At 23.6% G+C, this 25737-nt stretch overlaps 2 protein-coding genes across 2 annotated transcripts; both read left to right on the top strand.

Moving 5' to 3' along the window:
- Positions 1–7048: 7048 nt before the first annotated feature.
- OCT59_008475 (uncharacterized protein) lies at positions 7049–12903 on the top strand (the record flags this gene model as incomplete). The annotated part of the gene is made up of 14 exons (XM_066142493.1): positions 7049–7328; positions 7396–7779; positions 7847–8236; positions 8304–8693; positions 8762–9139; positions 9212–9601; positions 9671–10060; positions 10129–10518; positions 10595–10975; positions 11049–11420; positions 11486–11588; positions 11802–11959; positions 12037–12469; positions 12713–12903. Exons 1-14 carry the CDS (start codon positions 7053–7055, stop codon positions 12901–12903), a joined length of 4626 nt encoding a protein of 1541 aa, XP_065999372.1. The 5' UTR covers positions 7049–7052.
- A 7930-nt stretch (positions 12904–20833) lies between these two features.
- Positions 20834–25294, top strand: OCT59_008474 (uncharacterized protein; the record flags this gene model as incomplete). Its single annotated transcript, XM_066142492.1, has 11 exons — positions 20834–21073; positions 21147–21548; positions 21621–22019; positions 22093–22213; positions 22286–22491; positions 22564–22959; positions 23030–23404; positions 23479–23856; positions 23930–24310; positions 24407–24833; positions 24996–25294. The coding sequence occupies 11 exons, from the start codon at positions 20834–20836 to the stop codon at positions 25292–25294; spliced, it is 3624 nt and encodes a 1207-aa protein (XP_065999371.1).
- Between the last annotated feature and the right edge of the window lie 443 nt (positions 25295–25737).

Below are 25737 nucleotides of genomic sequence, written 5' to 3'. Positions count from 1 at the left end.
AGATTTGTGATAAAGATTAATTATTATGAAAAAGTTGTAAATGCAGTAGGTGAATTTTCTTTTATGTATTAATTTAAAATGATAAATATATTAAAAATTTTAATATTTATTATTATATTAAATTAAAAAAGAAAAAAGATAAAGAAAAAGGTGGTTCAGCTAGATAATTTGGAAATTAAATGATTGAACAATTACATCATGGGCAAATTAGATGATTGTCAAGATGGGATCTGTATAATTAATTGTAAGTCATTATCATAAGTCATTAGATAGAGGAGTACAATTACATCATAAGGGAAATTTATTATTAATAATTAATAATCATTAGTAAAAGAAGTTTATAGAAAGTTTTAGAATATTTACATAGCTATTTGCATAGTTTAATTATTAGTAATAATTATGTAATTGTAAAATAGTATCTTTGTATAAATAAGTTTATATTATAGAAATATGAATGTAACTTTGGTTATTAACCCATAAAAATAACTTAAATAAAATAAGGGATTTTATATTTAAACATTTTTCTTTTATTTTCCATTATAAAATAAAGTGATGGAGACTTCATTTCCAATCCTTACAGTAAATTGAACCCTACTGTTCTTTTGTTACAATGGTGATGATAATTGAATGCTCTTCATAATTTTGGCCTGTTCAAACAAAAAATAATAAAAATTTTTGAGAGGAATTCACTGTAACAAATCCTATAAGAAAGTATTCTATATAACTTTCTTAGAACCAGTTAATTCCTTATTCTATAAATATAAATCTCACATAAATTTCAAGACAATATTTTATATTAAAAAATTTTATTGTCATATTCAGAACCTTTGATAACAATAAAATTTTCCACTTTGGTTAATGGATGGATATGAAGTCATCATCAGACTAAATACAAAAAGAAGGAGTTAAGTTGCTACTATTTTTAGTTAAAAAACAATGAATTATTATACTGTTTATGGATTTACTATACTCCTTCTTGATGTACATTGCTTTTCATAACTTTTAATGTTTCGTAACCTTTTCTTAAACAAGATGTTTTTGTCTATAATTTCAATGAGTTGAATGTATGTATATTTCTCTCCTTTGACATGATTCCAGCAAGGATAGTCCTGCTATTAACAGTCCTGCTGTTTATAGTATTTTCTGTATTTTCCATAAATGATGGTGAATCTACTTATGCAAATGTTTTTCTACCCATTTTCTTGTAAGTTTGCAGTCAGGTTAATTTTGTTAATAATATCATTGTATTTTAATGTAAGTTTTTTATAAACCTTGTCTTAAATAACCCAAAAATTTCACAATGAAAAAGCTCTTAATCACTTCTCTATACTTATTGAGCAATTTCAGTATTTTCTTATGCCTGCAATCTTTCTTGTTATTGGTGATTATATTGAGACTTGAGTTAATCTTATACTTCAATGTCTTAGTGTTACATCCATTTAGGAAACCAAAAATATTATTCCACCTGAGTGCTTTGCATTCTAAATAATTATGAATGTTTTTTCTTGACATAATATACAATTATTTTTGGAGGAATATTTTTATTTCTTTTTGCTGTTCAAGGTTCAAAACTCCTGTTCTATGATTTATTTTTTTATTCATGATTATGTGATACAAGTATGAATCTGTACCTCTTCCAAATGATTGCAACAAAGCTCATTTGCTCAATACTCAAATTATACATTCATTGAAATCTTAATGTTATAGGGTTTTTTATTAAACTTTTTAAGCCAAAATTGATCATATGATAACTGAAAAATAGGAGTAGTAAATTTTGGCTTTGTAGAATTCATATTTCTTACTATATTAATATTTTATATTAATTTATCTAAATAAATTAACTTTGACAATTCTTTTAGAAAAATAATTAATTAATTTTAAGATATTGCCATCTTCTGTGATATTTTGACACAATTGGAAGTAATGGCCAATTACAGATATCTATTTTTGTAAATCTTTAATATATTAGGTATTATTATTTTCTTTTAAAAGAATTATTTTATGAATAATTGTCTAAAGTTTTAAAAATAGATATTAGTAAACAGTATTTTATTTCAATTTAAACTTTTCTAAGTCATAACTAGAATATTTATATGAGTAAAATCATTATATAATTGCTTATATAATACAATGATATAATATAGTTAATATATTAATAATTCCATTACCATGTATGACTTACTAATTGTATTCATTTTGCATAGTTATATATTAAATTTATTACATCATATTCTGAATTTTATTTATTTTCTCCTATAATACTTTTTTGTCCTAAAAGTATTTTATTAATCCATTCTTTTAGATTATCTCTTTTTCTAATACCTCTTGTATTATTTTTTTGATTATTTTCTATATTATTTTTTCTATTTTATTTTTTTTTTACATTTGATGAAGCAAGGCTACATAATTTATCTTATCTTACTTTTTAATTGAGTATATAGAACTAATAAATACATTTCAATGAAGTCTGGAAATTAATTTCTCTTCTAAATATCAATTAGCAATTTATTTTTTTAAAAATATATAAATAATTTGTCTTTGACATATTTTCCTGTCTTCAAATATTATTTTTAATTATTATAAATTTGTAATAACAAATTTTTTTAATTTTAACATGTTTATTGACCTATTTTTGGTCCACATTTTTATTTAACATCTTATCATCAGAATCATTATTATCAAATTATGGTAAAATAATTTTATTTTTCTTCATTTATGGATTTTAATTTTTGAAATTTTTTTAAATAATAAAAAAATTCTATTCTTAAAAGAATTTATAAATAAGTAATATTTATAAACCAAATTATATAATAAAGGCCAAAGTGTAAAATTATTAGTGAATTACATAAATATAATGAGTAATAAAAAGAAAAGGATTAAAAAAAGTTATTATAACTTTGTTAATCAATTATAATTTAAGAAATTTATTTATCAAATTTATTATTATTTTTTTCTTTATCACAAATTTTATAAGGTTTTATTAATCCAATAAATCCAACTATAGTAATACTTTCTATTATGTTTACTAATAGATGTTATATTTTTATATTTTCTTCTAATTCTATACTACTATAAATTTAGACATATTTACTGAAGTATTGAAAGCTATTGGAAACTCACATTTTTTTTTTATTCCAATTCTAATAGGATTTCCATTAGAGGTTAATAATAATACATTAGGTTTCATATTATTATGCACATTATTTGTGGAATAATATAAATGAAAAAATTATTGAAATTTTGGAAAGGATTCAGTTTAAATTAGAGGGATTGAAAGGTCCAATTCCATAAGATAAAAGGTTATTGGAAGCTTTTTTTGCATGTTATTGACATTTATTCTAGAAATAAAAAATTGATTAAAATTTTCCAAATGGTATTTTCATTTTATAATTTATTAAAGGTTGGAATTCGGTAAGTTTAACCAGATAAATATGAATTAAAAGAGATAACCAGTTTGAAAATCAAGTTAATTGAACCAGTTCAATTAACAAATAATTAATTAAATATAAAAGTCATCTGATTTTCTTTCAATATTTCTATATTAGTATTTAGTAAATGATTTGAAATGATAAATAAAATGTCAACTTCATCATTCAAAATCAAATGACTAATCATTATTTAAGTCATTTAATTAATATTAAATATCTTAGAATTATTCTTATTTAACCTCTAGCAAATAAACTTAAATACTGCAAATAAAAACGTACGCAAATCACAAAATTATAGTTTTTGTTGCTATTAAAAATTTTCATTTACAATATATCACATAATTTCATTTTATAATTTTGATATACGACAGCAATTTAATTTTAATATATAATTTGTAAATGCTTTTTCTTTTTTTTCGAAAATTGGGATATTTTTTTTATTTCAATGGAGTGAAATTCTTTGATAAAAAAAAAATATCTTTTACAGTGTTAATTTTTTTTTATTATTTTTACGTTGGTGGCAAGCAAGAATTTAAATCAAAAAAATTAAAAATTTCACTAATTTTTGTAATCATTAGTCATTGCCAATATATATAAATAAATATTAAAGTTAATCTTTGGATAGTCATTTTCAAATGAAACTTTATTACTTTGATTGATTGCTCAACGTATTTGGGATGTAGAAAAATATTATCAAATATCTAAAAATAAAATGAGATAAATGAAGTTTGTAAATAGCTGTTGAAATATTTCTTATTAAGTGCACCCTCATTTATACTCTTATCAATATTTTACATGGTTATATAATCTAATTCCTTTTATTTCCATAACTTTATGGAACTCTTCATATACTGTATACATGTATTTGACGAGTACCCAACTCATCATCTATAAAGATGGTCAAAATTTTTTGATTAGGATCTAATTCCGATGGAATAAACTCTGCCCTTAAGCATGAACATCGTAATAAGAGCATTTCTATGATCGAATGTTAGTTTTTTCGAATTCAAATCCGGAATCTAAAGAGAAATGAAGATGGCAACTTACATCGCATGATTGATCGGCCAATCAACAGATCACGTGATTTTATAAAGAACAAATTTCACGAAAAAAGACAATTAATCCTTTTTTTTATCTTTACAATAAAAAATCTTTAATTTCGAAAGAAAAAAATAAAGACCTTTCATTTCAATAATTATCTTAAGAAGCATAAATCATTAATAAGATGATAAGATTATAATTTTCGTTAACAGTTTAAAAAAAAAAATTAAAACACCTTGAAAATTTTCTTTAATAAATAATATTAAATATCTAATCTTACATGCTAACAACAAGATTATATTAGATAAATGAAATAAAATAAATCCACTTTTAAATATTTTATTACCTAAAAAAAAATCAAAACTCCTAGAATAAGTTATGACAATAATATAAAAAAAATATATAAAAAACAATAACAAAATATACATATTTTAATGAATAAAAGTTCAGAACCTAACTTTATAATAAAAACTTAACTTTAAATTCGTAAGTAATCGCAACGTAATCATTAGGAGAATCACGACTTATTTTGCCCTTAAAGATGTTTTTATATAAAGAAAAACTCCAGAAACAGAAGCTTTAGTACCTTATGAAGTTTAATAAAGACAAAGAATAAAATGTTTAAAGAAAAAATGTTTCATGGAATGATAAATCAATACGTTCTTGTGTGTGAGAGAGATATATTCGAGCGATAGAGTTTACATGTAATTATAATAATCCAATTTTATTGGGAAATGCCCTCGTGACTTTGAAAATTTTTTGTACAGTAGTCCTCCGGGGTAGTTTCTTCTTCCTTTTCAACTTTTCAATGTATATACAAATCACATTCGTTATTAGAATTTTAATATTTTTTAAAAAACTATACATTAATTATTTATTCATAGGATTAGATTTTTAATAAATGATATATCAAAATTTAATATAGAATTTTGTTCACTTTGTCGTGATGCCGAAATTAATGATTTTGAAGAGCAAAAAAATAAAAAAAAATTATTCAATCAACGTTATCTATTTAATATAATTTTCTTGATTTTTTGTAGCATTCTTTAATTTATTATTATTTATTATTTATTATAATGAGCAATTTTAATAATAAAAAAAAATAATAAAAATTTAAAAATACTAAAATGATAAATTAAATTAAATATTAAAAAAGTATGCTGCTAATATAGATCAAAAAAGAATATTAATTATATTAATTATAGATACTGTAAAACAGAGAAAATACAGTATCGAATTATAAAAAAAAATAAAAATTAAAAAAAATCTGAAACCATATCTAAAATGTACTGTCACAATTAATGTTATGTAGAGGAAATTCCAAAATATCAAAGTTTTGTAATGTTCGTTACGAAACTTACCGTTTTCAAAGTCATTCATAAATCAATTTTTATTGCGTCATTTCCTAAATCTCTTTGGAGGAAATTATGCTAAAGGTAATAATACTGTAGGTGGATATATTAAGAATAAAATACATAAATAAGATCAAGATAAAATTAAGAAAATCCTAAATATCATACAAGATACAACCTTTAACATTCTTAATGTCTTTTAACATCCTTTAACGTTCTTTAAGAAGAAAAGAAAAGGCGCTAGACTTTTAAAGGTAAGTTTTTTTTTACTACTGTTCCTTAATTACCCATTTTCTTTTTTGTAGATTTTTCAATTTCGGTATCGAAGTAAATGGTAAGTTTCAAGTCAACAGTCAATTTTATAATATTCATTAAAAAAAAAAATAAGTTATAAATTTTTTAAAATTATAAAATTTAACAAAAAATTTTCCATAATTTTCAATAAAATTCTTTATTAAAAGAAAGATGTCTAAACGAAATTCTTTAATAAAAAAAAAAATTTTCAAGCCAAAATTCTCAATACCCTTATTAAAAAAAAATTAATTTTAACATTTTCTATTAAAAGACTTCTAAACAAAATTCTCCGCCAATAAAAGAATCACCTATAAAAAATTTTTCAACCAACAAAGTTATCAAAAAAAAACTCCCCTATTAAAGAAAAATTCTCTAATAGATTCTCAAACAAAAAATATCCCTTATTAAAGAAAAAATTCTTAAAAGAAATTAAGAAATTATTTATAAAGAAAAGCTCTATTCAAAATTCTTTAATGATATTCTTTATCAAAAAAAAAAAATTCTCCTCTTTTAAAAGAAATTCCCCTATCATACGAAATGTTTTATAAAAAAAAATCTTTCTATTAAAAATAATTTCTGAAAAAATTCTATCAGAGAAAAGCTTTACCTATATTAAAAAAAAAATTCTTTATCAAAAAATTTATTTTATAAAAAATTTTCTAATAAAAATTTAGCATATGGGATTGATGATGCCAATCATTTTGGCCAAAATGACATCATATGGTCAACCCTGTGACTCTGCCGCTTCAGCGCTGACAATTTTGTCAGATCAGCCCAAAATTTGGTGGTGTTACTGGGGAAGATCTCGTGCCTCACGGGCGTGCAGATCATTTGCTTATCAAATATTCATGTTGTTCCGAGTAACACATGAATTGGCGTACAACGATCGTCATAATTATAAATGAATTTCATTCAACAATTTTTTGGACTTTGAAAAATGTCTTCCAGCGGAAATGAAAAAATTAATAATTTCATTCAAGAAAGACAATTAAAAGCTAATTCCTATAATAATGTAGTATTTGAATGGATACCATACAATCAGTTTAATGAAATTAAAGAAACAGGCAAAAATGGTTCTATGACTGTATATTCAGCAATATGGAAAAATGGCCCATTATATTATAGTTGGTATGCAATAAGAGATTCAAATAAAGAAGTTGCTTTAAAATGTTTGCATGACTTGCAAAATCCTGTTGATTATCTAATAAATGAGGTATAAATTTCTATAAATATTGTTACATTTATTATTATATTTTGTTAATTTTCTGTTTATGGTTTAGGTTAAAAAATATTCAATAAAAAATAATGAGTTTCTTGTATTATATGGAATATCACAAAATCCAGATACAAGTGATTATATTTTAGTTCAAAATTATCTTATCTTGAGTGGAAATGAAAATATTGATGATTTCGTTCAAAAAAGACAATTAAAAATTAATTCCAATGATGATGTAAAATTTGAATGGATACCATACAATCAGTTTAATGAAATTAAAGAAACAGGTAGAAGTGGTGCTATAACAGTATATTCAGCAATATGGAATAATGGTCCATTACACAAAGAGGATAGGGGGAGTAATAATTATACAAGAGATTCAAATAAAGAAGTTGCTTTAAAATATTTGCATAACTTGCAAAATCCTGTTGATTCTCTAATAAATGAGGTATAAATTCTATAAATATTGTTACATTTATAATTATATTTTATTAATTTTCTGTTTATGGTTTTAGGTTAAAAAATATTCAACAAAAAATAATGATTTTCTTGTATTGTATGGAATATCACAAAATCCAGTTACAAGTGATTATATTTTAGTTCAAAATTATCTTATCCTGAGTGGAAATGAGAATATTGATGATTTCATTCAAGAAAGACAATTAAATATTTATTACTATTACAGTAATTGTGTAGTATTTGAATGGATACCATACAATCAGTTTAATGAAATTAAAGAAACAGGCAAAAATGGTTCTATAACTGTATATTCAGCAATATGGAAAAATGGCCCATTACACAAGGAGAATAGGCGGAGCAATTATTATACAAGAGATTCAAATAAAGAAGTTGCTTTAAAATATTTGCATAACTTGCAAAATCCTGTTGATTCTCTAATAAATGAGGTATAAATTCTATAAATATTGTTACATTTATAATTATATTTTATTAATTTTCTGTTTATGGTTTTAGGTTAAAAAATATTCAATAAAAAATAATGAGTTTCTTGTATTATATGGAATATCACAAAATCCAGTTACAAGTGATTATATTTTAGTTCAAAATTATCTTATCCTGAGTGGAAATGAAAAAATTGATGATTTCATTCAAGAAAGACAATTAAAAATAAATGACTATGATGATGATGATATAAATAATATAGTGTTTGAATGGATACCATACAATCAGTTTAATGAAATTAAAGAAACAGACAAAAATGGTTCTATAACTGTATATTCAGCAATATGGAAAAATGGCCCATTACAATATAATGAAAATGAATATATAAGAGTTTCAAATAAAGAAGTTGCTTTAAAATGTTTGCATAACTTACAATATCCTGTTGATTCTCTAATAAATGAGGTATAAATTTCTATAAATATTATTACATTTATTATTATATTTTATTAATTTTCTGTTTATGGTTTTAGGTTAAAAAATATTCAACAAAAAATAATGATTTTCTTGTATTGTATGGAATATCACAAAATCCAGTTACAAGTGATTATATTTTAGTTGTTACCTGGACTAGTGGAAATGAAAAAATTGATGATTTTATTCAAGAAAAACAATTAGAAGTTAAGTATTCTTTTGATGTAGTATTTGAATGGATACCATACAATCAGTTTAATGAAATTGAAGAAACAGGCAAAAATGGTTCTATAACTGTATATTCAGCAATATGGAAAAATGGTCCATTACACAAAAAGCATTGGAAAGATGAGAATTATACAAGAGATTCAAATAAAGAAGTTGCTTTAAAATGTTTGCATAACTTACAAAATCCTATTGATTCTCTAATAAATGAGGTATAAACTCTATAAATATTGATACATTTATTATTTTTTTCATATTATGTTAATTTTCTGTTTATGGTTTAGGTTAAAAAATATTCAACAAAAAATAATGATTTTCTTGTATTGTATGGAATATCACAAAATCCAGTTACAAGTGATTATATTTTAGTTCAAAATTATCTTATCCTGAGTGGAAATGAGAATATTGATGATTTCATTCAAGAAAGACAATTAAATATTTATTACTATTACAGTAATTGTGTAGTATTTGAATGGATACCATACAATCAGTTTAATGAAATTAAAGAAACAGGCAAAAATGGTTCTATAACTGTATATTCAGCAATATGGAAAAATGGTCCATTACACAAAAAGCATTGGAAAGATAAGAATTATACAAGAGATTCAAATAAAGAAGTTGCTTTAAAATATTTGCATAACTTGCAAAATCCTGTTGATTCTCTAATAAATGAGGTAAAAAAATTCTATAAATGTTGTTACATTTATTATTATATTTTATTAATTTTCTGTTCATGGTTTTAGGTTAAAAAATATTCAACAAAAAATAATGAGTTTCTTGTATTGTATGGAATATCACAGAATCCAGTTACAAGTGATTATATTTTAGTTCAAAATTATCTTATCCTGAGTGGAAATGAAAAAATTGATGATTTCATTCAAGAAAGACAATTAAAAATAAATGACTATGATGATGATGATATAAATAATATAGTGTTTGAATGGATACCATACAATCAGTTTAATGAAATTAAAGAAACAGACAAAAATGGTTCTATAACTGTATATTCAGCAATATGGAAAAATGGCCCATTACAATATAATGAAAATGAATATATAAGAGTTTCAAATAAAGAAGTTGCTTTAAAATGTTTGCATAACTTACAATATCCTGTTGATTCTCTAATAAATGAGGTATAAATTTCTATAAATATTATTACATTTATTATTATATTTTATTAATTTTCTGTTTATGGTTTTAGGTTAAAAAATATTCAACAAAAAATAATGATTTTCTTGTATTGTATGGAATATCACAAAATCCAGTTACAAGTGATTATATTTTAGTTCAAAATTATCTTATCCTGAGTGGAAATGAAAAAATTGATGATTTCATTCAAGAAAGACAATTAAAAATAAATGACTATGATGATGATGATATAAATAATATAGTGTTTGAATGGATACCATACAATCAGTTTAATGAAATTAAAGAAACAGACAAAAATGGTTCTATAACTGTATATTCAGCAATATGGAAAAATGGCCCATTACAATATAATGAAAATGAATATATAAGAGTTTCAAATAAAGAAGTTGCTTTAAAATGTTTGCATAACTTACAATATCCTGTTGATTCTCTAATAAATGAGGTATAAATTTCTATAAATATTATTACATTTATTATATTTTTTTAATATAATGTTAATTTTCTGCTTATGATTTTAGGCTAAAAAATATTCAACAAAATTTGATATGTTTCTTGTGTTATATGGAATATCTCAAAATCCAGTTACAAGTGATTATATTTTAGTTCAAAATTATCTTATTCTGAGTGGAAATGAAAAAATTGATGATTTTATTCAAGAAAGACAATTAAATATTAATTCCTATAATAATGTAGTATTTGAATGGATACCATACAATCAGTTTAATGAAATTAAAGAAACAGGTAAAAATAATTCTATAACTGTATATTCAGCAATATGGAAAAATGGTCCATTACATTATAATTACCATAATAAATATTATACAAGAGATTCAAATAAAGAAGTTGCATTAAAATTTTTGCATAATTCACAAAATTCCATAGAATCTGTAATAAATAAGGTATAATATTTTTACAAACGGTTTAATTAATAACATGTGCTTTTTAACATATCATTATTTTGTTTATATTTAGGCTAAAAAATATGATGAGTTTCTTATATTGTATGGAATATCTCAAAATCCAAATACCAATGACTATATATTGGCTTTATTTTCTGAAGAATATTGTGTCATATGTGATGAAATATGTACAGATATCCAGTATAAATGGTGTAAACCATGTAAATTTATGGGCTGGAAAAGTGGAAATGATAAAATTGATAATTTATTAATTCAATTAAAAATTAATGAACCAAGTGATTTAAGGTTTGAATGGATACCATACAATCAGTTTAATAAAATTAGGAATACAGGCAAAGGTCATTTTGTTACAGTATGTTCAGCAATATGGGAATATGAAGTTACTTTATTATGTTATAACGACTCACAAAAACTTCTAGTTAAGGTATGAAATAATTTTTATTTTAATATAATTTTCTTTAATTTAATAATATATTTTTAATTTAACAGGTTAAAGAATTTGATAGTAGCTTCAAAATATATGGATTATCTCAAAATTCAGATAAAAAAGATTACATTTTAGTTCTTCAAAAAGAATATTGTTTGGAATATGGTAAAAAATACTGTAAAAATTGTGGAGTAAAATTTACTCAAATAAAATATTTGTGGTGTAAACTATGTCAAATAAATAATTTTATAAAATGGACAAATGGAAATGAAAAATTTATTAATTTAATTCAAGAAATGCAATTAAGGATAGATTCTTGTTTTAATATAGTATTTGAATGGATACCATATGATCAATTCAATTACATTAAGGAAATAGGTAAAGGTGGATTTGCTGTAGTATATTCAGCAATATGGAAAGATGGTCCATTAAAATATGATATTGATAAGAAAACGTATACAAGAGTTTCAAACAAAAAAATTGCTTTAAAATGTCTGAATAATTCATCAAATTTAATTGATAAATTCTTAAATGAGGTATGAAAATTTTTATGAATTTATAGTGTAATTGATCAAAAACCTTTTTAAAGTTAATGATATATATTTTTAAATAGGTTAAAGAATATTCAATTAATAAAAAGAGTGATATTCTTAATGTATATGGAATATCTCAAAATCCAGATACAAACAATTTTATCATAGTTCTTGAATATGCAGAAGGTGGAAGTTTTAATAATTGGATAAATAATAATTATAAATATTTTGATTGGAAAAATAAAATACAAACACTACTATATATCATTGAAGGTCTTAATGGGATTCATCAAAATAAGAAGGTTCATCATGATTTACATCCAGGGAATATATTATTTTTAACAAAAAGTTTAAATACTTTTAATAGAAAATCATTATTTATATCTGATATGGGATTATGTGAAGACGTAAATAATACAAGTGAGGTACAATCTTATGGAGTTATTTCTTATATGGCTCCTGAGGTGTTAAGAAATGAAGCTTATACCCAAGCAGCAGATGTATATAGCTTTGGTATGATTATGTATTTCACAGCAACTGGAAAACAACCTTTTGTCAATCGTGCACATGATTATCATCTAATATTAGAAATATGTGAAGGAATTAGACCTGAAATAAGTGAGTTGGAAGTGCCAAAATGTTATGTTGACTTAATGAAAAGATGTTGGGATTCAAATCCAGATAATAGACCAAATACTACGGAAATACATGAATTAATTGAGTCATTTTTTAATTTCTATAATTTATATAAAAAAGGTGATTCAAATGCAATAGAAATTAGAAAGCAATTTATAGAAGCAGAAATTTACAGAAAATCACACCTTTCAGATTCTTTTAAAAAAATCAAACATCCACAAGCAATTTATACATCTCAATTAGTACCCAATTTTTTTACAGAAGATTTTCTAAAATCTGAATATTTAAGTTGCGCAATCCTTGATAAATGATAATATATTCAGATTAACTTTCAAATATCTTCAATACATCAATTAGATTTTCCAAACTCTTTAATATCTTACTATGGAAAACTTAAAATGCAGACAGATATATATATGATTGTAATATTTTGTCCTTATTACAATATTTTTGCATCAATTATAGAATTTGTTTAATATCATGTATAGATGTTTGTTCATAATGTTTCTGCATCAAAAAATCAGCCTTCTTTCTCTATTATTAACACTAGTAATCTGAATTATAATTATCAATATTATTGATAATCATTTTAGATAGAGTAATTATATATTTTTTTACATTATGTAGTTAGTTTTTGTTCTACACTGATTATAGAGTATATGTAAGTTTTTACTTCATAAATAAAATCAGTTTGTAATTGAGCAGAAGTTTAACAAACCTAAATATATATAATCTGACACTAATAATTTCCAGGAATAATTTAGTTAATTACTTTGTTTTAATCACGAGAATTAAAATTCACTATTTATTTTGATGCAAAAATTATTTTAAAGTCTATTATAGGTATTATCTTGCTTGGTTTAATAAATTAATGACCTTCGACATCCGGAATCAGATTGATAATACAATTTTCAATTTCAGCAACAATCTTAAGCCTCAAGAAGGTTGGTGTTTCATTCAACTTCTTGGAAAGTAGTTAATTGTCCATAATGAGATAAATATAACATTTTATGTCACGTAAGTATAAAAACTTATGAATTTACTATCTCTAAGTTTATAGTTAAATAATATTATTGTGAAAATAATTTTTATGATATCACTATAAAAAAGTTTTATCCGAATATTTCCGTGGCTTTCGTAAAGTTCCGTAAAAAAATGATACATTCGCGGATATCCGTGTTAGAGAGATGAAAATTTCCATGATTTAAGGCTATAAATTCCATGAAACGATACATTCATGGAAAAAACGTGGAATATAAAACACTTTTATATGTAAAATCCAAAATATTAAATGTTTTGGTGACTATGTTTCTAAACTTTTAAAAGCTTACTTAATCCGAAATTTAATCCCTTAAATTATAATTTACGTATTTTCATGATTCTTAACATAGATTATGCAATCATACCATTTACATTGGCTGTTAGTACAATACTAGTATAATAATAGTACATGTTCCTCAAAAAAATCCATAATTATATAATAGTCTTCTTATTGTAGATTGAGCAGAATAATATCAGATATACTAATAAGATATTTATTATAAAATTTTAAGAGCCTGGACTTGAGTTAGAATAATCATGCAAAAAATTTTTTTAATTAAAAAGCGAAACCCTTTTGTAATTTTACTGACCGAAAAAAGTTTAGTGCCGGCCAGAACTACAATTAATCGTCCAGCTGAGTTTTTCTAAACCTTAAAGATTGATAATTTAAGAAGTTTATTGACATTTTCATTAGCTTTTTTTTGTAAGTATATTTGAATCAATTTTTTATTACTAGGTCCTTTAGAATTACTTATTGTGTATATTAGATAATTATTTAATGGTAGAAATTAAATTGGTTTGTTAAAAATAGCTTAAGTTCCATTCAGATACTTAGGTATTCCACTTATTATATTATTTTATAAATCCGCCTTTTACTTTTCTAATTAAATTTATTACATCTCATTAGTTAAACTTGATGCTAAATTATGCATACAGCTTTAAATATCTTATATTTAAAAAGAAATAAAAAATTTATATTTTTTATACAATCTTATAAGTAGGTTACGAGGTTCATTTGTTGTGTATAACATAAAATACTAAAGAAGCTAAATATCAAAATAATTAAAAAGGAATTTAGTTCATTTAAATGCCCAGATTGTGCAATTTTTATTTGTAGTATATTTATCATATGTAGTTTATTATGTAATTTACCTCGATAATGTTATTGATTGATTCATAGTTAACTGAAGCCAACTTTAAAATATTTGTAACATTTAGAGTAATAATTTTAGCCAGTTGTTGCGATTGCTAAAGCTATAATAAAGTTTAATAGTAGTTTGTTAAAACTTATAAATTAACCTCTGTATATAATATTCATTCGATGACAATGCATTCCGGTCCAAAATTGTTTTCATTATAGAGAAATAGCAAAATATAGTAATTTTATCTTTATATAATTTTTTATTGCTAAATTTATTATTAAAAAAATAGCGAGAGTCTATTATATGTAGATAGATCTTAGTGATTAACAATGTTGGTTTTCTAATTCTGGAAAAACCATCGTCGGCATCACTAATAATTTTACCAGAAATTTCTTGAATATGAACTGGATTTTTATAAGATGAAACAGTTGAGATTACAGTACTAGGTGCGGTCCTATAACTTGTAAATTTGCAGCTACAATACATTTAATATTTCCTGAGATTAGAATATGAAACAATATTAAATTATTAAAATAAAATGTTAGAATCTTGGTATAACACTGTTTTATCCCTATGTTTTGAAAATTTAACTGAGTACTTACTATAAATTCCTTTGGAATTTTATGAACTAATCAATGACTAAATAGATTAAGAATGTTAAAAACTTGATATGAATATTTCATAATAATTTTAAAAGTGTTCAAACAATCATATTATTTATATTATCTAAATTTTAAAGATTTACCAAACTAATATTTTTTTCTTAATTAAAAAAAGTAATGTATTTATTACCTTTGAATATTTAAAAATAAAATTTTATGGTATAATATTTTATCAGAACGTTCGTATTTGTAATTCTTATTCAACAGAATTATTAATAGACTTTAAAATAGACAAAACGAAAGTTAAGCTATTTAAGAAAGATTAAATCATACACATTATAATACGAAAAGTCATCATTACGAAAGGTATTCAAAGTCAACACGAAATTTATTATCAAATTAAAAAAATCTTTTACATAATTTTTTTCTTAAAAATAAAATAATAAAAATATTTTTTCGTTGAAACCTCTGTGCCGCGTATTTCATTACATTAAGAACTATGTTCACATTGTGAAATCAAACTAATATTCGAAAATTTTAATTTTTTTTCATAGTATTAAGAAAAAATTAAAAAAATTCATCGTAGCAGTAAAAAGTCACAATTTGATTAATAAGACAATATGTCAATATTAGAGTAATACTTATCCATTTTACAACTGGGCCGTTGTCCAAACCTTTTTTGACGAGCTGCGTAAAGTTTTTTTTACAAATATAAAAATTCACTATTCTTGTCAGACAATAAATTGGAAATGTTACGTGTGGAACATATTTGATATATAATGTACATTAAAGTAAGAAATAATTTCGGTTTAAAATACTTTCTTTTTTTTATATAATTATACATTAAAAATATACAGTACAGCAAAATTAAAAAAATTATCAAAAATTATCGTGCATTATAACATCTGTTGAAAAAGAATTATAATCATTATTTACATTCGTTAATCGTCAAAAAATGTCCTTTAAAATACATCACATTATTTTTACGTCGCGTAAAATTTATTTCAAAAAAAAAAATTATTTATTTTTCTCTTTTCTGGAATAATTAATAACATGGTGGCAATTATAATAGCAGCACTCACGGCTTCAACGCCTTTATCAACAGATTGTTTCTTCATATCATCCAGAAATAACTTATTGAATGGTCGGTCTAAAAAACAATTCGTGCGTAAATTTTATTTATGGAAATCTTCAACTGAATGAGGTCATGAATTGATAACAATTTAATCTATAATTTGAATCAGAATTATTGGATCATTTCATACACAATTTGGGAAGGTTTAATACATTCTAAGAGCGACAATTAATTGTAAATCATGAAGGGACACTGTGAGGTAGTAATATCTTGACAAGTAATTTACCTCGAAATTTTTTTTTGATGGATAGAATATTTTGTTAACTTGTATGAACAATTGTATTACATTATCTTGAAGATCTTTCCAATTTAGATTTAATATACAATGACGTTTTTGTTTACGGAAAAAATGATTTTAACAAAGAATGTTGCGTAATACTAATATTTTCTAAAATTAGAAACGGTCTTATCTTTTATGTCAAGAAAAAAAATTAAAGACTATCTAATCAAATTTAGTATCATTTGTGGTAGGTGTAGTAAAAACTGTATATTACAAATTTTTGTTATTCCAATTGATTCCTATTATTACACTTTTATCAAAGAAGTCGGAGAACTCATGCGACATAAATAAAACAAACCAAAAGAATTGTTAAACATTTTTTTACATATCTTTTTTTTTGCGTGGATATTATTACATGAATAAACTTTTTTTTTTAAAAAAATTAAATGTTAAGTAATCTTTCATAGTAACAAGAAATTTGATTAATATTTAAGAAAGGTATAAAAATAAAAGTAATAAAATTTGTCAACATAACACATTTTTGGGATATTATCATTATTTAATATTATTTTCGGTTTTTGGTTTTAAAGAACCGATTTCTTTGAAATACGAATAATAATTATCTTGTTATCGATTATAAATATTTATAATGTATGAACCATGTGCTATTTTTACGTGATTGCGTAAATTTTAAATAGAAAATTTATTGTAAAAATATTTATACAGTATTTTTATATATCAACAATTTTAATCAGCTAGTTTTAAAATTCTAAGCTAGAAAAATGTTTTTACTTCCCTTTTTTAAAAATTGCGGGTGGAGTAACTTAAATAATGATTTATGATCACATGATTTGTATTTTATTGGTTAAATAATATCACGTTATTTACGTGCATTGTGTTCTTTTACTAAATGTTATATAGTGTAGTTTGTAATTTTTCTTATTTCTAAATAAAGTAATTACATTTGACTTCGTTAAAAAATATATATATATATAATAAAATTATTAACAAATTATAATCATCCCTATGAGCATGAAAGAATTACCTGGGTAAATACAACCCAAATAAAAATAAATCAGGTCTGGACCTTCTATTACTTATATAAGTTTCATTTATATGTTACTCGAGAATTTGGTTAAATAAATAAAATGAAATAATATCAATATTGTATTATAAAAAAAAAATCTATTTTTTAGTTGTCTATCCTCTCATACGATTATGTGATGATGACGTGTAATCATTTATAGATTCTTGACCATACTCTTTTTTGGACCATTTTGAATTTGGAATTTGTAAATTTTTTACTTTTAGATAAATTAACTGAATGAAAAATATATTATTAAAGAAATAAGAACAATCATAAATTGCGTTAAAATTTTTGGATATTTTGACTATTTTAGAAAAATATTATAATTTTGAACAAAAATTATTGTTATATGACGTATATCACATAATAAATTTTTTAAAATTATTATTCAGTCATGACGTAATAGTTAGAATGAAATCAGTTACTTTGAAAAATAAATGAAGGAATTATATTATATAAGCTTTTTATAATATTCTGAAAATTCATCACCACAGTTAAAACGTCAATATATCACTTGCAAACAAATAACAAATATATTATATACTAAATAAACTATATAACTAATTTATATTTAATAGAAATTATTTCGAATGCTTTACGAAATTTAATAATATTTACTTACAATTTTCTGATGGTGCGTTGTAATGTTTATGTGTTTGACTATTTATTCCATATTATTTTCTTTTCGTGTTCTTATACGATTATAATAATTTGTTACTTCATGAAAAAAAATAATTTAACATGGTTATGAACTTTGAAAGCTTAACTGATAAAAAATGGAATATTCAATTCTAGTCATATTTGATAATTAATATTATATGAAAATACGTTTTTTTATTGTATACCTATTAATAACTTTGTATAAAAATGTCTCATTGGTATATAATGCCTATTAGTAGATTATAATGCTGGTCATATATCTAATTTTGGCTTGCATTACGCTAAAAAAAATACAGTACAAGCTACCAAATCTACATTTAGTAAGAAATTGTGGTTTATTAATTGGTCAGAAACTTTCTTAAACGGGAATTAAAATCATCATTGAAAACATATATTGTATGAAGTTTGACTGCATTGTTAAAATACGCATAACTCTAAATGTTTATGTACTGTTATTAACTTGAAAATTTATTATTTTAGGGGTTGAAACGAGTTTATATGACTATTGACCAATAAAGGTTAGAAATAAAGAATTTTATTTATAATTATATTTTTATCCTACCGTAACTAGTCCGTAACTTCAGTTATTTTCAACATATTCATCATAACTATTTCTTTCTATTATAGTGAATTAAATAAATTACAGTAATTAAATTATATGTTGCTTCTGCTAAGTATAATTCGTCTACAATTCCGTTGCCTATGCAACATGATATTAAAATCGATAAAGAAATTGTTTTTAAAATAAACTTTCTCATTATATCCATACGATCATACTTATCATTTAGGATTATACACAGGTTTCCCTATCTAACCTCAGTTTTTATATTCGTTCAAGTACATTTTACAGTGTGAAGAGTTGGTTATACCTTACCTTCAGTCCATCATGCTTGACAAAATATAGAAGAGAAAAGAGAAGCGCAAGGATTTTTTTTTTTAATTTGCCTCATGAGTTATTTAAGTATTTGGATGATCATAATGCATCCTTTGTTATTAGAAACTGTCAAAGTTAGGATATCTGGACATTTGTATCACTTTTCGTAAAATTATCACAAAAAGTTATAACCATTTAAAATTGCGATCATGTGAAAGCAATTTAATTGGCTGAAATTTTCCATAATTTGAGCTGAAATTATGGTCCAAAATTAATTTACAGCGATTATGAGTAAAATTTTGACATTCATAATAAATGAAAATCCTTATTTGAATAGGCTAATAACCATTTATTTCAAATGTAATATAAAACAAAGAGCAGATTATTAAGATACCTAGAAAAAAGAATGCTACAGACACAATGTTCGGATTAAGGCTGTTGAAGATGAAAAATGGATGAATAATAAAATTATTGAAGAATGGACAAATGGTGGAGTTGTTTGAAATCGAATAGAGGCTTAGAAGTGAAATGATTTATGATTAAATAAAAGAAGATTTGAAAGATTTTGAGAAAGTAGGAAAATATTTATGCACGAAAAATCTACAAATCTCAGAATTTTATTGGCTGACTAGATCACGTGATCAGATCGCTTACAAAATCATGTGATTTTCGAGATAAGACTTCTGGCTATGATTTCTAAGAGTAAAAAGTACCAATTTTTTTTAACAAAACTTCATAAACACATTATAAATGATATAAATTGCGTATTTATCTAAATATTATTCTACAAAGCTATAAAGATTTGAATTTTTTTATATGTAACTTTTTTGTGCTACAGAACATGATTGACATCGATTTTGATATTGCGTCGAGGTCACGTGATTGTAACAGAAATACACCTTAACGAATAGTTTGAAATTTAAAGTGCATGTGTGGAAATTAAAGTGCATACTTATTAAATTTATAATAAATGTATAACAATAAGTACGAAAAGTAAATGCCAAAATGCAATCACAAACAAAATAAAATTAACAATATTACTACCTCGCTATCGGCGATCTACAATATTTAATATGAATAAACTAAAACCTTATATATTAATCCTTCATCGCGTATAACTTACACTTAGTATAACTTGCAATGAGTGTAAGTTATACAAAGTATAAGTTATACAAAACACCAACAAATTGTTGATCATTTCAATTATGTCAGCGGTATGCCGAATTTTTGCCGAATTTTGCATACATGCTGATCTGCGCAACAATATTACTAGCTGTATTACATAAAATTTCTTTTTGGAATTTATTAACGCCCAAATTTCTTACATTCGAATAGTACTATTATTAAGAAATTTTTTGAGCATTACAAAATGTTTTTCAAAAAAAAACCTTTAGAGATACCTAACATTCTGGAATATTTAAAAAACGATTTTACAAATTGGACCAGTGGAAATGAAAAAATTGATAACTTCATTCAAGAAATGCAATTAAAAATCAATAATGAAAATGATGTAGTATTTGAATGGATACCATATAAACAATTTAATAAAATCAGAGAGACAGGCAAAAATGATTCTATAACAGTATATTCAGCAATATGGAAGGATGGTCCATTACATAAAGAGTATAGTTGGAGAAATTATAAAAGATATTCAATTAAAGAAGTTGCTTTAATATATTTACATAATTTACAAGAATCCGTTGATTCTTTAATAAATGAGGTACGAAATTTCTTTAAATATTGAAATACTTTTTTCAATTACTATATTTACAATCTCTTTTATTTATATTTAGGCTAAAAGATATTCAACAGATAAAGATGCTTTTCAAGTATTATATGGAATATCTCAAGATCCAGATACAGGAGATTATATTTTAGTTCAAAATAATCTTATAAACTTAGTAAATTGGGTCAGTGGAAATGAAAAAATTGATTATTTCATTCGAGAAAGGCAATTAAAAATAAATGACTATAATGATATAGTGCTAGAATGGATACCATACAATCAGTTTAATGAGATTAAAGAAACAGGCAAAAATGATTCTATAACAGTATATTCAGCAATATGGAAGGATGGACCATTACATAAAGAGTATAGTTGGAGAAATTACTATAAAAGAGGTTCAAATAAAGAAGTTGCTTTAATATATTTACATAATTTACAAGAAGAATCCATTGATTCTTTAATAAATGAGGTACGAAATTTCTTTAAATATTTAAATACTTTTTCAATTACTATATCTACAATCTCTTTTATTTATATTTAGGCTAAAAGATATTCAACAGATGAAGATGCATTTCAAGTATTATATGGAATATCTCAAAATCCAGATACAGGAGATTATATTTTTGTTCAAAATAATCTTATAAACTTAGTAAATTGGGTCAGTGGAAATGAAAAAATTGATTATTTCATTCGAGAAAGGCAATTAAAAATAAATAACTATGATGATATAGTGCTAGAATGGGTACCATACAATCAGTTTAATGAAATTAAAGAGACAGGCAAAAATGGCCTTATAACAGTATATTCAGCAATATGGAAGGATGGACCATTACATAAAGAGTATAGTTGGAGAAATTACTATAAAAGAGGTTCAAATAAAGAAGTTGCTTTAATATATTTACATAATTTACAAGAATCCATTGATTCTTTAATAAATGAGGTACGAAATTTCTTTAAATATTGAAATACTTTTTTCAATTACTATATTTACAATCTCTTTTATTTATATTTAGGCTAAAAGATATTCAACAATTGAAGATGCATTTCAAGTATTATATGGAATATCTCAAAATCCAGATACAGGAGATTATATTTTTGTTCAAAATAATTTTATTAACTTAGTAAATTGGAACAGTGGCAATGAAAAAATTGATGATTTTATTCAAGAAAGACAATTATTAACAATTAATAACTATAATAATATAGTGCTTGAATGGATACCATACGATCAATTTAATAAAATTGAAGAAGCAGGCAAAAATGGTTTTATAACAGTATATTCAGCAATATGGATAAATGGTCCATTATGTTATAAAAAGCATAATAAAAATTATAATAGAGGTTTAAATGAAAGGGTTGCTTTAAAATACTTACATAATTCACAAGAATCCATTGATTCATTAATAAATGAGGTATGAATTTCTTTAAATATTTAAATACTTTTTTCAATTACTATATTTACAATCTCTTTTATTTATATTTAGGCTAAGAGATATTCAATAGATAAAGGTGCATTTCAAGCATTGTATGGAATATCTCAAAATCCAGATACAGGAGATTATATTTTAGTTCAAAATAATCTTATAAACTTAGTAAATTGGGTCAGTGGAAATGAAAAAATTGATTATTTCATTCGAGAAAGGCAATTAAAAATAAATAACTATGATGATATAGTGCTAGAATGGATACCATACAATCAGTTTAATGAAATTAAAGAGACAGGCAAAAATGGCCTTATAACAGTATATTCAGCAATATGGAAGAATGGTCCATTATTTTATAACAAGCAGTATACAAAATATACAAGAGATTTATATAAAAAAATTGCTTTAAAATGTTTACATAATACACAAAAATCTATTGATTCATTAATAAATGAGGTATAAATTTCTTTAAATATTTATATAATTTTTTAATTAATATTTACATATCTCCTTTATTTATATTTAGGCTAAAAAATATCCAATAAAATATAAAGCATTTCAAGTACTATATGGTATATCTCAAAATCCAGATACAGGAGATTTTATTTTAGTTCTTACCTGGACAAGTGGAAACGAAAAAATTGATGATTTCATCCAAGAAAGGCAATTAAATATAATTAGCTATAGTGATATAGTGCTTGAATGGATACCATACAACCAGTTTAATGAAATTAAAGAGACAGGCAAAAATGGCCTTATAACAGTATATTCAGCAATATGGAAGGATGGTCCATTACATAAAGAGTATATTAGGAGTAATTATACAAGAGATTCAAATAAAAAAGTTGCTTTAAAATATTTACATAATTTACAAGAATCCATTGATTCTTTAATAAATGAGGTATGAAATTTTTTAAATATTTAAATACTTTTTTTTTAATTGGTATATTTACAATTTCTTTTATTTATAATTAGGCTAGAAAATATCCAACAGTACATAGAGAATTACTTCAAGTATTATATGGTATATCTCAAAATCTAAATACAGGAGATTATTTTTTAATTCTTAACTGGACAAGTGGAAATGAAAAAATTGATTATTTCATTCAAGAAATGCAATTAAAAATAAATGATTATGATGATATAGTGTTAGAATGGATACCATACAGTCAGTTTAATGAAATTAAAGAGACAAGCAAAAATGGCCTTATAAAAGTATATTCAGCAATATGGAAGGATGGTCCATTATACAAAAAGAATAGGCAGAGCTATTATACAAGAGATTTAAATAAAGTAGTTGCTTTAAAATATTTAAATAACTCACAAAATTCAATTGAATCTCTAATAAACGAGGTATAAAATTTCTTCAAATATTTAAATACCTTTTTTAATTAATATATTTACAATCTCTTTTATTTATAATTAGACTAGAAAATATACAACAAAATATAAAGCATTTCAAGCATTGTATGGAATATCTCAAAATCCGGATACAGAAGATTATATTTTAGTTCTTATGTGGACAAGTGGAAATGGAAAAATTGATTATTTCATTCAAGAAATGCAATTAAAAATAAATGGCCATGGCTATGATGATATAGTATTTGAATGGATACCATACAGTCAGTTCAATGATATTAAGGAAATAGGTAAGGGTGGTTTTTCTACAGTATATTCAGCAGAGTGGAAGAATGGTCCATTAGAATATGATGTGAATGAAGACATTTACATTAGGAATCCAAATAGAGTAATTGCTTTGAAATGTTTGTGTAATTCCCAAAATATTACTGATAAATTTCTAAATGAGGTATGAAACTTTTTTAAGAATCACTTTAATATAGTAATTTTTCATTTAAGCATGATGTAATAATGATTTTTGATATATATCAATGTATTTTAATAGGTTAAAAAGTACTCAATAAGTAAAAGCAGTAATATTCTTAATATATATGGAATATCTCAAAATCCAGATACAAAAGAATATATTATGGTTCTCCAATATGCAGAAGAAGGCAATTTTAATCATTGGATAAATAAAAACTATGAATATTTTAATTGGAAGGATAAAATATCTGTATTACTTAATATTGTTAATGGTCTTAAAGAAATACATCAAAGAAATTTAGTTCATCATGATTTTCATACAGGAAATATATTATTTTTAAATTTCATAAGTTATTTTAGTAACTGTGTATTAATTTCAGATATGGGATTATGTGGAGAAGTTGATAGTTTAGATGAAACAAAAATTTATAAAGTTATGCCTTATATGGCTCCCGAAGTATTAAGAGGAAAGCCTTATACTCAAGCAGCAGATATCTATAGTTTTGGTATGATAATGTATTTTGTAGCAACTGGAAAACAACCTTTTGGCAATCATGCACATGATCATCTTCTTGCATTAGATATTTGCAAAGGAATTAGACCTGAAATAAGTGAGCCAGAAACACCAAGATATTATATTGATTTAATGAAAAAGTGTTGGGATTTAGATAAAAATAATAGACCAGATATTTTTGAGATAGATAAATTAATCACATCATTTTATGAGTTGTATGTGGAGAATTTTGTTATTGTAGGAAATGAAGAAATTGTAATACAATTTGAGGAAGCAGAAGAATATAGAAAAGCAAATCTTACTTCCATTGAAAATTACCAAACAGCTACCCATCCACAAGCTATTTATACATCTCGATTACTTAATCCTATTACAAAAGATCTTCCAAAAAATGATGATGATTATAATTCTCAATCTTTGGATCATTGTGCTCTTCCAATTAGTTTCAAATGATACACAACGAAGTATAGGAGAATAAAATTTTGTTTGACATTTAATATATACTGTATACATAACTGCTATTTTATAGGAATTTACAATTATATGTAGTTTTGTCCAACACTGTGTATGAATATGTAATTTTTTCTACATGAATAAATCAGTTTGTAATTGGACATTAAATCTCTTATTTTTTTATGATGTAATAGACAAATGCTGGTAACATTAACACTTTAATGAAATAATTCTTCAATGCCCCCATAAAGAAAGAATGTCCAGAAATTGGCATTGAAAATGTCTGGAAAGTGAAAAATGTCCAGAAAATTGTAATATTCCGGACACTTTCTGGATACCAGGCCTGAGTCATCCTAGAAATCCCCTGGATATTTTCTGGAATCTCAGTATCCAAAATATTGCAATTTTCAAGACATTTTCCAGACTCCCGGATATTTTTCTGG

The sequence above is a fragment of the Rhizophagus irregularis genome, chromosome 16 (assembly GCF_026210795.1).
Source record: "Rhizophagus irregularis chromosome 16, complete sequence".
Classification (NCBI taxonomy): domain Eukaryota; kingdom Fungi; phylum Glomeromycota; class Glomeromycetes; order Glomerales; family Glomeraceae; genus Rhizophagus; species Rhizophagus irregularis.
Note: the sequence above shows the minus strand (reverse complement) of the source record. Positions and strands in the feature narration are given on the sequence as shown.